The sequence below is a fragment of the Ranitomeya imitator genome, chromosome 5 (assembly GCF_032444005.1).
Source record: "Ranitomeya imitator isolate aRanImi1 chromosome 5, aRanImi1.pri, whole genome shotgun sequence".
NCBI classification, from domain to species: domain Eukaryota; kingdom Metazoa; phylum Chordata; class Amphibia; order Anura; family Dendrobatidae; genus Ranitomeya; species Ranitomeya imitator.
Window position 1 is genome coordinate 176,525,907 of NC_091286.1, and position 15,423 is coordinate 176,541,329.

Here is a 15,423-nt window from a genome sequence, read left to right on the forward strand (position 1 = left end):
CCATGCTCCCGATCTTGTTCGTGCCTTTCATGTGGCTCATCCTGGTCGGCCTGGGGGCTCTGGTGAGGGTTCGGTGACCCCTCCTCAAGGGGGGTACTGTTGTGAATTCTGTGGCAGAGTTCACTCCTGTGGTCACAAGTGGTACTTCGGCTGATTCTCTCTGGGATCTTCCGTTTGTGGAGGAAAGTGGTACTGCAGCTTCTGAGTTTCCTCCCTCAGGTGATCTGGTGAGCTCGTTAGCTTCTTCTCTACTTAACTCCACCTGATGCTTTGATCTATGCTTCCTGTCAATGTTTCAGTGTGGGACTTGTTTTTTCCCTGGATCATTCCTGTGGCCTGCTGCTCTGCAAAGCTAAGTTTTGCTTATGTTATTTTGTTGCTATTTTTCTGTCCAGCTTGCTTTATTGGTTTTTCTCGCCTGCTGGAAGCTCTGAGACGCAGAGGGACCACCTCCGTACCGTTAGTCGGTGCGGAGGGTCTTTTTGTCCCCTCTGCGTGGTTTTTTATAGGTTTTTGTGCTGACCGCAAAGTTATCTTCCCTATCCTCGTTCTGTTCAGCTAGTCGGGCCTCACTTTGCTAAATCTGTTTCATCTCTATGTTTGTGTTTTCATCTTACTCACAGTCATTATATGTGGGGGGCTGCCTTTTCCTTTGGGGAATTTCTCTGAGGCAAGGTAGGCTTATTTTTCTATCTTCAGGATTAGCTAGTTTCTCAGGCTGTGACGAGGCGCCTAGGTTCTGGTCAGGAGCGCTCCACGGCTACCTTTAGTGTGGTTTGATAGGCTTAGGGAATTGCGGTCTGCAGAGTTCCCACGTCTCAGAGCTCGTTCTATTATTTTGGGTTATTGTCAGTTCACTGTATGTGCTCTGACCTCCATGTCCATTGTGATTCTGAATTGCCTTTCATAACACCTAACTGACCGGATATTCAGCGTCTCCCACTCATACACCACCTCCTCACCTCACCGCCTATCTGTCGGAGTCCCGCAAGGTTCAGTTCTAGGGCCCTTGCTCTTCTCCATTTACACTTTTGGCCTGGGACAACTCATAGAATCTCACGGTTTTCAGTATCATCTCTATGCTGATGACACACAGATCTACATCTCTGGACCGGATATCACCACCCTACTAACCAGAATCCCTCAATGTCTATCCACTATTTCATTCTTCTTCTCCGCTAGATTTCTAAAACCTATCCATTACAGTAAACGGCTGCCCACTCTCCCCAGTCCCACAAGCTCGCTGTCTCTGAGTAATCCTTGACACTGATCTCTCCTTCAAACCACATATCCAAGCCCTTTCCACTTCCTGCCGCCCTCAACTCAAAAATATTTCATGGATCCGTACATTCTTAAACCAAGAGTCTGCAAAAACCCTAGTCCATGCCCTCATCATCTCCCGCCTCGACTACTGTAACCTCCTGCTCTGTGGCCTCCTCTCTAACACTCTCACACCCCTCCAATCTATTCTAAACTCAGCTGCCTGACTAATCCACCCTGTCCCCCCGCTATTCCCCGGCCTCTCCCCTCTGTCAATCCCTTCACTGGCTCCCCATTACCCAGAGACTCCAGTACAAAAGCCTAACCATGACATACAAAGCCATACACAACCTGCCTCCTCCATACATATGTGACATTGTCTCCCGGTACTTTCTTGCACGCAACCTCCGATCCTAACAAGATCTTCTTCTCTACTCCCCTCTTATCTCCTCTTCCCACAATCGCATACAAGATTTCTCTCGCGCATCACCCCATCTCTGGAAATCTCCACCACAACATATCAGACTCTCACCTACCATCGAAACCTTCAAAAAGAACCTGAAGACCCACCTCTTCTGACAAGCCTACAACCTGCAGTAACCACCAATCGACCAAACCACTGCATGAACTGCTCTATCCTCACCTACTGTATCCTCACCCATCCCTTGTAGATTGTGAGCCCTCGCAGGCAGGGTCCTCTCTCCTCCTGTACTAGTTGTGACTTGTATTGTTCAACATTATTGTACTTGTTTTTATTATGTATACCCCTCCTCACATGTAAAGCGCCATGGAATAAATGGTGCTATAATAATAAATAATAATAATAACCTACATAGGCTGTCACCAAACAGCAAATGTTAAGTAAAGCCGATGGCTGGGGGCTGATGTTAATATTCTGGGAAGGACCCAATAGCCATAAAGTTTCCAAGGCTATTAATATTAGTTCACAGCTGTTTGATCAGCCTTTACTCACTAGGTTACAGTGGGACCCCAGAAAAAAATTGACATAGGCACTCCCTATAAAATCTAACCAGCAAAAGCTAGGCAGACAGCTGTGGACAGATTTTAATTGCATAGGAAGGGGCCATGGTTATTGGCCCCCTCCCAGACTAAAAACATCAGCTCTCAGACGCCCTAGAAATAGCGCATCCATAAGATGGTGCGGTTGCGAGAGAGGTGATAGTGGGGGGGTTGAGGTCACCTTTGTATTGTCAGGTGACATTAAGCCCAGAGGTTAATAATGGAGAGGCGTCTATAAGATGCCCCCATTACTAACCCCATAGTGATATTATAAAAAAAAAACACACACACAATAAAGACCTTTATTTGAAATAATGACAGATTCCTTTAATGAATCTAAATTAAACCATACTCAAGTCATAGCCCATTCCAGTAAAGCCGTTGTCCCATTGTCCCCTGTAAGAGATTTAAAATAATAAACAATATTCCTTACCTGTTCGCAGAGTAGATAATATTCCATAATGTCGCACGACGATGCTGATGACTTTGCGAGCAGTTACTGATGTAACTGTTCTCAAGCACAGCCGGCCACACACTGACATGAGCATGTAATCGCTCCTGCAGTGCGTAGAGCTGAGCTGCGGCGACAAGGTTCACCAGAGTTCATCAGCTGATGAGCCCCGGTGATCTCACTTACGGCACCCCCGCTGTGTGAGAAATTTCCATGCAGTGATAATGCCATTAGTGAGATCACCGGAGCTCATCAGCTGATACAGTTATGGCCAAAAGTATTGACACCCCTGCAATTCTGTCAGATAATACTCATTTTCTTCCTGAAAATGATTGCAAACACAAATCATTTGGTATTATTATCTTCATTTAATTTGTCTTAAATGACAAAACACAAAAGAGAATTAAGCAAAAAGCAAAACATTGATCATTTGAGTCATCAATGGGTTTCTTACAATGCTCTGCTGGAATTTTAGACCATTCTTCTTTGGCAAACTGCTCCAGGTCCCTGATATTTGAAGGGTGCCTTCTCCAAACTGCCATTTTTAGATCTCTCCACAGGTGTTATATGGGATTCAGGTCTGGACTCATTGCTGGCCACCTCAGAAGTCTCCAGTGCTTTCTCTCAAACCATTTTCTAGTGCTTTTTGAAGTGTGTTTTGGGTCATTGTCCTGCTGGAAGACCCATGACCTCTGAGGGAGACCCAGCTTTCTTACACTGGGCCCTACATTATGCTGCAAAATTTGTTGGTAGTCTTCAGACTTCATAATGCCATGCACACTGTCAAGCAGTCCAGTGCCAGAGGCAGCAAAGCAACCCCAAAACATCAGGAAACCTCCACCATGTTTGACTGTAGGGACCGTGTTCTTTTCTTTGAATGCCTCTTTTTTTCTCCTGTAAACTCTATGTTGATGCCTTTGCCCAAAAAGCTCTACTTTTGTCTCATCTGACCAGAGAACATTCTTCCAAAACGTTTTAGGCTTTTTCAGGTAAGTTTTGGCAAACTTCAGCCTGGCTTTTTTATGTCTCAGGGTAAGAAGTGGGGTCTTCCTGGGTCTCCTACCATACAGTCCTTTTTCATTCAGATGCCGATGGATAGTACGGGTTGACACTGTTGTACCCTCAGACTGCAGGGCAGCTTGAACTTGTTTGGATGTTAGTCGAGGTTAGTCCAACATCCGCACAATCTTGCGTTGAAATCTCTTGTCAATTTTTCTTTTCTATCCACATCTAGGGAGGTTAGCCACAGTGCCATGGGCTTTAAACTTCTTGATGACACTGTACACGGTAGACACAGGAACATTCAGGTCTTTGGAGATGGACTTGTAGCCTTGAGATTGCTCATGCTTCCCCACAATTTGGTTTCTCAAGTCCTCAGACAGTTCTTTGGTCTTCTTTCTTTTCTCCATGCTCAATGTGGTACACACAAGGACACAGGACAGAGGTTGAGTCAACTTTATTCCATGTCAACTGGCTGCAAGTGTGATTTAGTTATTGCCAATACCTGTTAGGTGCCAAAGGTAAGTTACAGGTGCTGTTAATTACACAAATTAGAGAAGCATCACATGATTTTTCGAACAGTGCCAATACTTTTGTCCACCCCCTTTTTTATGTTTGGTGTGGAATTATATCCAATTTGGCTTTAGAACAATTCTTTTTGTGTTTTTTTCATTTAAGACAAATTAAATGAAGATAATAACAAAGAATTTGTTTGCAATCATTTTCAGGAAGAAAATGAGTATTATCTGACAGAATTGCAGGGGTGTCAATACTTTTGGCCATGACTGTAAACTGACCTCAGCATTATACACAGCGGGACCGATGACGCTCCTGCCAGTGTATAATCAAACAACGCAGGTTGGCCTCATTCACATCTCTCTTTTACCACTGGATGCTGGTTGAAGGCCAGTTGTGAACTATATAAAGAGACTTTCTTCTGGTCCATGTGACTCTACAGGAGATAAGCTTAGGGGCATTTGACACTGGACGAAGCACTAATCCCGGCGAGTCAGCGGAAGGGTGAGACTCTGTAATTTGCACCATCTTGAGTATTCACTGGGACTATTCCCTATTATCACTATTGTGTTGGTGGCTCAATAAATTAATGCCACACTGTTTTACCCTTTCTCTGTTTTGTCTGAGTAGTGTTCTGCCCATGGAAGAGAGAGTCGGTATTCAGTGCTAAGACAGCCGGGTCCGCAAATGAGAGCACCCACTGACCCCCGTGTCTCCACACCGATCAGAACAGCCGCGTCGGTGTTTCCCATGCTGTCACACAGATTACAGTGTGGGAAATACCACAGAAAGCCCTTAAAAATGCAAGCAAAAACTCAGCAAATCCACAAACATTTTTATACCTGCCTTTTTGCTGTGGATTTGACTGACTCAATTGAAGCCAATGGGTAAAAAATGGCAAAAATCTGCACAAAGAATTGAGATGCTGCAGAAAAAGAGCACTGCAAATACTCAAGGAAAATTACTGTTCATGTGCACAGCACTTCAGGATTCTCATTTGAATTACCTGGCATAAAGATCCCATAGCGTTTTGGGCCAATTTCCGTGCAGAAAAAAATGCTGCAAAAACACACCGTGTACACACAACCTTAAAGTGTGGCCAGTTTTTCTCCCATGCACAACCTTACAAAGTACTCTATTCATAATATTTACAGTATATGCAGTTTGGTAGTTGAAGGCCATGTTCACACAGTGCGTTTTTTACTGCGGAACTGCCGCAATTTTGCCGCTGCGGCTCCGCAGCTGTTTTCCATGCAGGGTACAGTACACTGTACCCTATGGAAAACAGGAACCACTGTGCACATGATGCGGGAATCGGGAAAAAAAGCCGCGCTGAATAGCCGCGGTAAAAAAGAAGTACCATGTCACTTCTTTTTGCAAAACTGCAGCGGTTCTGCACCCATTGACCTCCATTGTGAGGTCAAACCCGCAGTAAAACCCGCAGATGAAAAATATATCTGCGGGTTTTACTACGGTTTGTGGTGCAGAACCGCTGCAGTGTGGCTGCCCCCCCGTGCCCCAATCCCACCCCCCATGCTCCGATGCCACCCCCCCGTGCTCCGACGCCCCCCCCGTGCCCTCATCTCCCCCCCTTATACTTACCCGGCCTCCCGGTGTCCGTCCGGCCGTCTTCTCCCTGGGCGCCGCCATCTTGCAAAATGGTGGGCGCATGCGTAGTGCGCCCGCCGAATCTGCCGGCCGGCAGATTCGTTCCAAAGTGCATTTTGATCACTGAGATATAACCTATCTCAGTGATCAAAATAAAAAAAAATAGTAAATGACACCCCCCCCTTTGTCACCCCCATAGGTAGGGACAATAAAAAAATTAAGAATTTTTTTTTTCCACTAAGGTTAGAATAGGGTTAGGGTTAGGGGTAGGGTTAGGGGTAGGGTTAGGGTATTTTCAGCCATTTTAACCCTAAAAAACTCCCTAGAAAACACACAGACTCTGCATAGAAAACTGCATAAAAAAACGCATCAAAAAACGCACCAAAAAAGCACCAAAAAAAGGACCTGCGTTTTCTGCCAAGAGCTGCGGTTTTTAGTCCTGAAAAAAAAGGAGGGAAATCAGGAACGTGTGAACATAGCCGAAGTGGGTATGATGTCACCCAAGGGCATGACAAAGCGTATTATTTAAAAGGGTTGTCCAGTTTTATATTTTATTAGTCTCTTAGCCTGTGAAATAACAAACAGAGCTTGTACTCATTCTCCATGGCCTCTTTGCCTGCACTCCAAGTTTTGTTAATTGGTTGCAGAGGTGACATTATGGTCCATAGCACTGCAGCCAATCACTGGATGGACTCAGCAGCTCGTGTGGCCTCCATCGGTAGAGACACTAAGCTCAATGATTGACACAGGATATGTGATTGACACAGGATTGTGGCAGAAAGGTACCACTGGACCAGGTGAGAGTGAGTAAAAGCTCAGTTTGTTATTTTACCCGCCTCTGAGTCTATGGAGTAATAACAGTTAACACAGGATAACCTTTTTATGCAGGGAGAGAACAGTCTGATTTTTGCTGGATCCTTAGCCTTGTTGGTAATAACTTACTAACTAAATAAGGACCCAGTTTCCCATTTTTACTCTAGGTTGTATAGATTTACTCTTTTGTGCTACTATCTTACTGTTACCAACAACAGCATATCTTCTGGCTAGTACTGCTTTCAAAATAAGCATAGTAGCCTTTGAAAACCTGTACGATTATCCTGGCTTAAAACCTCGTGATTTCAGCTAATACTTTAGTTTTCATACCAAAATGCTTCCTACCATGTTTGTAGGCTTCAGAATATTTTAGCTGGATTTTGCCAATTATAGTAAGCCAGTAATTACGTAGCAATTGTATAAGGCTTGGTTCATATTGCGTTAATGTGACCGCGCTAACGGACAGCGTTGCACGGCGAAATTAACGCCGTGCAACGCGTCCGTTAGCACGCCCATTAACAGCAATGGTAACGCGCATCACTAGCGCGTGCCATTTTCGGCACGCGCTAGCGATGTGCCGGTGTTTTGTGGCGCGCCGCAGACGCTGCTTGCAGCGTCCGCGGGGCGCCCGAGGTCCGTTCCCCGCTCTCGCAGATCTGCGAGAGCAGGGACGTTTAACGCGACCCCATAAAACAACATTGCGTTAGCGCAATCTGCTAGCGCTAGGCGCTAAACGGATTGCACTAACGCAATATGAACCTAGCCTAAGGCTGTAAACTCACATACAATAGTGAATACCTCTTTCTAGCCAGGACTGACTATGAGAGATTTTATAACTGCTGCTTTATTCAAATATTGGTGACAAGAAAACAGATTAATGTAGAATATACATAATATTCTAATGAAGATTTAAAAACAAAACAAAAAAACTTACCTGGTAAATCATCTTCATCTTCACTGAAAACATTTGTATTAAATACTGGCAAATTTATGTAGTCCATAGAAATTTTTCGCACTTCAGGAAGGTAAATAGTCATCTGTCTTGGCTGGAGGTGCAGCAAACTCGTCTTATAAATAACTATACAATGATAAGAAGAGGCTTAGTGTGGATATCAGACAATGTGAATAACAAAAAGGTATTTCCATCAATTAATTACCGTATATGGCATACTGGCATAGTCTTGACCACCTGCTTTGCAGAAAGGTGTTACCAGCGATATTCACTTGCTAAAAAAAATTGCGTTAAATACCTTAAAAAGTCCCCGAGAGCCAACGATTCTGCTGATGTATTCTGTTTTGCGATGCATCACTCCATTGCAGAAGATTTCATATTTGTTGCTTTTATAGCACAATATGTGAAGTGTTTGCTGGTAAAGAGGGGGGGCTATAATGGGCACTGCTTGATGGAAGCACCACATGACTGCGTTGCCGAGAGGAGGGGTTTGGAGTTTTTGAATGAAAACCGGGATCATCATGGGATTGGTGGGAATTTTGAATGGGGGGGGGGCGTTCTTAGTGGAGCAAGGAGGCGGGAGATGGAATAAGTGCGGGAAGGATCACTTGTGCGGTGAATCACGAGGAGAGAAGACCTGTCACAGCTACTCACCATGTCCTCCATAGACAGCCTTGTGGAGCAGCTGCGCAGGGAATCCAGGTCCAGGAGCGATGGATCGCTAGAGGAGCAGCTCACCAGGCTGCTAGGCGACAGCGGGAGCCGGGGCAGCAGGACCAGGACGCGGCTCCCAGAGAGGTTGTCCCCAGAAATGACACTGCGCGGCAGGCGCAGGCCGCGGAGCCCCTCCGGGGATCCTGCGGGGGCTGTGGGACGCGGCGCGACCATCCCGCCCGCTCCCCCCTCCGGCAGGAATCCACCTGGCGGCTCTGCCGGCGCGAGTCGGCAGAGTGGAGCAGGGACCAGTCAAGCGTGGCCCGAGGCCAGGGCCGCAACGGAAGCCAGGGCCGCACCGGAAGTGCGGCCTAGTCCAGGGAGCAGAGGAAGTGCAGCGTCCTCTAGTGGCGCTAGTAACAGCCGGAGCACAGCGCGGGCAGCAGCGGCAACAGGAGCTGGGGGAGCCAGGAGCCCAGCGATGACAGCGGTGATCGGGAGTTCCAGGGCAGCAGGTGCAGCGGCGGGCTCACCTCCCCCAGGTGGGCCTGGCAGAGGCACCGGATGGCAGAGCAGGGCGACGGGCAGGCTGGCATCAGCGGTTCAGCTGGGCCCGGGACGTGGAGGTCGTGTGGCGGGTGCCGGTCGGGCCAGTATTGCAGGAGGCCGAAGTGGATTACAAACAGCCGTCAGGTCACGATCCGCCAGGAGGTCCAGCGACAGGAGCGTTTCGCCAGTCTCGGTCCCTCCTGGTGACGTGGAGGCCAGGGGCGCGGGCCTGGGGCACCTCAGCGGTAGCGACGACCCCGGATCTGGGAGCGAGCATCCAGACGATGGCGAGCAGCGGGATTCCGGAGACACGGCTGGTGGGGACACAGCACCTGCGCAGCCTCCTGAGTATATGTCTATTCCTCTTTCGGTGCCGGGTGCGGCGAGGTTAGTGGCAGGGGTAGGGGAGGCTGGTTTAGGGTTTCCTGGCGTTAGAGAGCTTTTGGCGGGTATGTCGCATATTTTGAGGAGATTGGATGCGGGTGCAGCAGGCAGCGTGGGAGGGTCACCCGCGGGGGCTTAGTTGGTGGATCCTGGTAACGCAGCTGGGGGGGCCCTGGCGAGTTAGCAAGGTCTGGGGCTGCCACGTCGGCTCAGGCAGCTGGGGTGTCAGTGTCAGTTCAAACGGAGACGGGTAAGAAGGATGAGGTGAAGTTAGACGATCGGGCAAAAGGGGAAGTTTATGTGTGTTTTGAGGGTCCCCTCGGTGTCCATTTAAAGAAGGAGGTGAAAGAGAAGATTTGGAAGGACGAATTTGTGGAGATTTTCTCCCTCCTCCCTTTGGAAAAATTTAATTTGGACAAAGGGAAGAAAGATGATAGCAAAAAGGAGGAGGAAGAAAAAAGGCGTTGGAGCTTGATTCCGTAAACGTTTGTAAATTGGCAACAGGCTTTTGCTATCTTGGCCAGTGTGATAGGAGAGAAATTCCCGGAAAATTGCTCGGGTCTTTTCTGTTATTTTGATTCTATAGGGGAGGCACATCGTACGTATGGGGGCCAGGCTTGGCTGCGTCACGATGAGCAATTTAGGCAGCGGAAGGCGGTTAGGCCCGAAATAAAATGGGATCAAAAGGACATTGGATTGTGGTTGAAGGTGATGGCCCCTGTGCGGTACGGGCAGTCCTTTCAAGGGGGCGGGGGGGGGGGGCATAGTAGTCAGCAGTCGGGACAAGGGGGAGGTGAAGGACAGGGATCACAGGGGGCAAAAGAAAAAACGGGCACGTGCTGGCAGTTCAATGACGGCCAGTGCAAGTATGGCAATACCTGCAAGTTCAAGCACGTATGCTCACATTGTAGCGGAGCCTCACACGGGGCTTCAAAATGTTTCAAAAAAGCAAGGGGCAAGCCAGCGGTGTGTAGCGGTCATGGGGGTGATGCCGCTGAGGTTTCAAAAGATGGCCCCTTATCTGAGTAGATATCCGGACCGGTTGAAGGCGGTGGTTATTAGGGACGGTTTTGCTGAAGGTTTTAGGATTCCTCGCCCGAATCATGTGGTCCCCTTTTCTACAAAAAATCTGAGGTCAGCAAGTTTGCATGCGGATGTTGTTTCGATTGAGTTAGCAAAAGAGGTGGAGTTGGGGAGAATGGCGGGGCCGTTTAGTTCGCTGCCTATGGAAGGGGTGATTGTTTCTCCATTGGGGGTGGTGCCCAAGAAGGAGCCGAATAAGTTTAGTTTAATTCAGCATCTGTCGTACCCGAAAGGTTGTTCGGTTAACAATGGCATTGCGGAGGAATTATGCTCTGTCGTATACACATCGTTCGACGCGGCAGTGCAGTGGGTTCGTATGTACGGAGCGGGGGCCTTGATGGCAAAGACAGACATATAGTCTGCCTTTCGGCGTCTGCCGGTGCACCCGGAGAGCATTCCGTTACTAGGCTGTTGTTGGAAAGGAGGTTTTTATTTGGACATGTGTTTGCCTATGGGCTGTTCGATTTCTTGTCCGTTGTTTGAAACTTTCAGTACTTTTCTAGAATGGGTTGTTAAGAGACGTTTCTGATGTTCCTTCGGTCATTCATTACTTGGATGATTTTTTGTTTGTGGGTCCCCGGGACTCTGCGGTGTGCGGCAATTTATTGGCATTTCGGGGTCCCTTTGGCGCAGGATAAAACAGAGGGCCCCTGTACGGTTTTAAGTTTTCTCGGGATTCTTATCGATTCAGGAAAGATGGAGTGCAGGTTGCCCGATGACAAATTGTTGTTGCTTAAGCAGGAGGTGGCCCGAATCGGAAAATTGAGGAAAGTGACGTTGAAGGAGTTGCAGTCGTTGCTGGGTCGCTTGAATTTTGCGTGCCGTATCATGCCTATGGGCCGGATTTTTTGCCGCAGGTTGTCCAGAGCTACGGCGGGAGTCCTTGCAGCTCATCATTTCATACGCTTGAGCAGGGAGCACAGGGATAATTAGCTGGTTTGGCAGCGTTTTCTGGAGAATTATAATGGCAGGGCATTGATTCAACAGGAGGATGTGAATGCCTTTGATTGTGAAATCTATACGGATGCAGCGGAAGGAGCCGGTTATGGGGCCTATTGCGGAAGGAAATGGAGTGTCGGAGTGTGGCCGGAAGAGTGGCGACAAAACGGGCTTACCAAAAATTTGACGTTGTTGGAGTTGTTCCCAATTGTGGTGGCAGCATTTATTTGGGGCGACAATTTTAAGGTTCGCCGGGTGCGTTTTCATTGCGATAACTTGAGCGTTGTGGCAGTTATCAACAGTTTATCTTCTTCTTCTCCCCCTGTTATCAGGTTGGTTAGGGAATTGGTGTTGAGGTGTTTGGAATTGAATTCGTGGATTTCGGCTGTGCACGTGCCAGGTGTCCAAAACACTATAGCTGATGCTTTATCTTGTGTAGCATGGCTAAAGCTTGTATAGTCGATGGGAGGTATGTATCACAGAGAAGGCTTGCCGCTGTGATGTAACCCGGAGTGTTTTGTTTAATACACATAAGGCAATAAGGAATTGTTTAGGATGTTTGGGTCCGGGTTACGGGTAGCTATGAGAGATGGGAGGGTCTGGCTACCCATATACCTCACCCCTGGGTAAAGGGCATAACCATGCCTATTTGTGTTTGTTTAAGGACCTGTGGTGATGTCATAGCCACATGTCTAATCATGTGACGTTACTTCACCAATGGGTGTGGTTTCAGGCTACTTAATGGAGATGTGTAGCACATGGTAAGAGAGTGTTTGGGAATCTGTCAGGGTGGACAGAGGTCCCTGTGTCCAGATGGGACACTACAGACAGGAGTCTGTGTGTGTGGAGGAGAAAGCCTCCAAAGTGTGTTAAGGCTGCAGGACTGAGCCTGAAGGACTGGACTTTTGTATTTTCCTTTCCTGAGCTAAAAGCTGTTTGTTTACCTGTTGTTCACACTGTTATGTGGTTTATGGAGCAATAAACCCACTTGAACGCAGAAGAGAATGTGGCTCCTGTTTCCTCCTACGCACCTGAGTGGGTACAACTTTACAATTTGTGTTTTAGACTGCGAGCAACGATCCAAGGAGCACGTGTTGCAGCGCTGGCTGGTCTGAGCCAGAGGAGTGGACGGTCTTGAAAACTGTGAGTAAATACTGATCGGGATCAGTGAGAACTGTTGTTTTGGGATACCTCTGAGGAGAAGAGGGATCCGGGAAACTGTGTGGCCGGCACCAACAGGTAACGGACAGGTGTCCGTGTGTACTGACCGGGGTCAGACTGGAAGAAAACAGAGACAGTGCGTCTGGGCATCTCTGAGGCTGAGGGGTGTTCAGGAGCCCGTGAAGTTGCCAACGGGTAACGGTCTAAAAACCGTGTGATACTGACTGGAGTCAGTGAAAATTGTGTTTGGGCTGTAAAGCCGGGTGTGAAACAGACCAGTGTCTGTGTTGTTCTGACAAGCGTCAGTGAAAGACTGTGAAGTTTTTTTTCCTGAAAGTCAGCTTGCTGTGGCTCGGTGAGGTCACGAAGTTTGTGTTGTAACTCGGAGGGGTTACGAAGGTGACAAGCGTCTTGCTGTAACTCGGCGGGGTTACGAAGGTGACAAGGGGCTTGCGGTGGATCGGCGGGTCCACGAAGTCTGCGGTGGAGCTGTACAGAGCATTGTGGAGTGCGGCTGCAGTTGCAGCAAGAGGTTCAGCAGAAGCGGCTTGTGATTGCCAGCAGGAGCTGGTGAAGTGTTGAAAAAAAAAAAAAAAAAACATTTTTTTTTCTCTTTGCAGACTCTTAAAGGGCCAGTACAGGCCCAGAGACTAAGTGGTGTACTGTGCGAACTGGGGCCTGAGTGCCGTGGGGAAGTCCACAGAGTGTACCCCAGGGAAGGGAGTGTCCCTAAAAGTGGGCGGGGACCCAAACGGGGATGGTTGCCCAAAAGGGGGTGGAGTCCCAAAAAGGGGCGGTAACCCAGATAGGGGTAGTAGCCCAAAAAGGGGTGGAATCCCAAATGGGGGCTGTAACCCGAACAGGGGTGGTGTCAAAAAATAGAGCACTTGCCCAAAAGGGGGCGGAACCAAAAAAAGGGGAGCCGATCAGTGACGAGTCACGACTGTGTCTTTTTTGGCTGGATGGAGAGCGTGTGCGGGGGTTGTTAGACCCGGGGAGGGAAGCGTCTTTGCTGAGGACCCTTCCAGGAAGTTCTGTGTCACCTGGGACAAAGGTGAAAATAAGTGGCATAAGTGGGGACGCTAAAGGTCTTCAGGTAGCCACTCTCTACATTGTCGCAGCTGATGTTTCCACATACCATGAGGTGGCTGTAGTCCCGAACTTGCCGTGTCCTATGGTAATAGGACAAGATTTGGAAGCACTGTGGGACTGGTGGGAAAAAGGTGAAGTGTTTGTGGAAATTATGTGTATGGGAGGTAGTAATGTTGTGAATGCGCCCCCTAGTGTGGACAGACCGAAGCTGGACATGCCCAAAGAAAATGGTGAACGGGCCCAACTTGGTGAGACAACATTGGCAGAAACACCTCCCAACACTGATGGGTCAGGTATAAGGGCGACCAGAGGAAACCGTGCGTCTGCCGAACTTACTGACCTGACGTCACCTGAAGTGTGCGACAGTGTGACTGGTAATGAACTGGTAGATAAGGATGTGGTGGTTAAACAGAGTGGAGCTGACACCCAGTTAGAGTGTGACTTGGGGGGTCGCCTTATTGTGGGGTGTGACACAGACTCCAAGGGTGACTGTGACATGACAAGGCCAGTAACAAGTGCTACAACTGAGTATGATGTACCGGTATCAGAAATACTGACACAGGGGAACGACAGGGCTCCACAGGGTGAAGACAGGATGGCAGTGACAGCCATGCCAGAAATTGTGACCTGTTTAAGTGGGGACTGTCGGTTCCAGGAAGACCAATTGGGTGGTGGTGACTTCCATTCAGATGATGACACCAGTGGAAAAGAGTGCAGTAAGGCTGACTCAGGTTCCGCTGGCAAGTCTTCCTCCCGTCGCCGGAGACGTAGAAAAGGCAAAGGGGCTGAACCAGTTGCACCTTGTGAAGATGTGACGGAAGAGGGTGAAGGCTCCAGAAAATCTGGTGCTGAGGACTTGAATTGTCTGGAGTACTTTAAAGTCCCAGGGGAACGGGACGAACCTAAGGATGTCACCGCTAAGACACCAGAGAGGGTTGACGCTGACAGTGCAAAGTCTGAGGGTGCAGAAGTGGAGGTGGCCACCAAAGAAGTGGTGCCTGAATTAGATACCTCCTCAAGTGATGCATGCTCCACCAATCCGGAGGATGGGAGAAGCGAGATAGAGCTGCTCAAAGAGTCTCTCGAACAAGAAAAGGCCCTGAGACAAATGGCGGAGCACAGGTTGGATGAGATGGAGAAGGAGGTCTCTGAGCTCAGAGGTCACCTGACAGTGTGGCACAGTGAGAATAAGGCCTTAGGCGAAAATGTGGTAGTGCTCCGAGAAGCAGTAAGAAGTCTTCTGTCAAAGGAGAAGTTACGGGTCCGAGACGTACAGCAGTCATCCCCGAGTGATAACAAGGCGGAGCTGCCGATACCCATCTTGGCAAAGGTTGTTGAGAAGGGTAAAACTGAGGAAGAGCTCGCGGTAAAGGCAGAACAAGACAGTCACCCGGTCATGGCAGATGTCTTAATGGAAAGGTCCATAGAAGAACCGGAGCCGTCCGTCCATGAAGAGAGTGAGACCCCGCTCTTCAAGAGTGTGATAGATGTACCCGAGGATGTGCAAGAAGCCTGTACCGGTGAAGGTGTGCATGAGGCCTTTAGAAAAGCGGTGGAAGCATGTAGTGTGCACTGGGCACCAGAGACTAAACAGTTGGTGATACTGTCGACTATGGAAGTCACAGTGAAGCGGGTGGCTGTCCTGAGGGATATGCACCTACACTGCCTCCGTACAAAGCAGAAGATCATTTTGAAGAATGATGAAGCCATTCGACGTTTGGAGCGTGAAAGGAAAGCTATTAGTCGGCTGGGCTTAGTGGAAGACACAGTCCAAGTACCTAAAGGTCTGGTGGCGAAAGTCATTGGGAAACTTGGGAGAGTGATGCAGGAGATGGTGGATAAATCCGGTCTGAAGAGACTGAGGATACCCGCTGATGAAGAGGTCCAGGTCTTGGGTGAAGATGGGATGGTTCCGTTCCTGGTTGTCGAATCCAGAGAGAGT

At 48.6% G+C, this 15,423-nt stretch overlaps 1 protein-coding gene across 1 annotated transcript in view; it reads right to left on the reverse strand.

Moving 5' to 3' along the window:
* Positions 1-15,423, reverse strand: part of TULP4 (TUB like protein 4) — an 860,077-nt gene that overhangs the window by 12,346 nt on the left and 832,308 nt on the right. Inside the window, exon 13 of the mRNA XM_069769358.1 lies at positions 7,602-7,745. Coding sequence (XP_069625459.1) covers positions 7,602-7,745 — 144 coding nt within the window. The remainder of the gene's footprint in view (positions 1-7,601; positions 7,746-15,423) is intronic.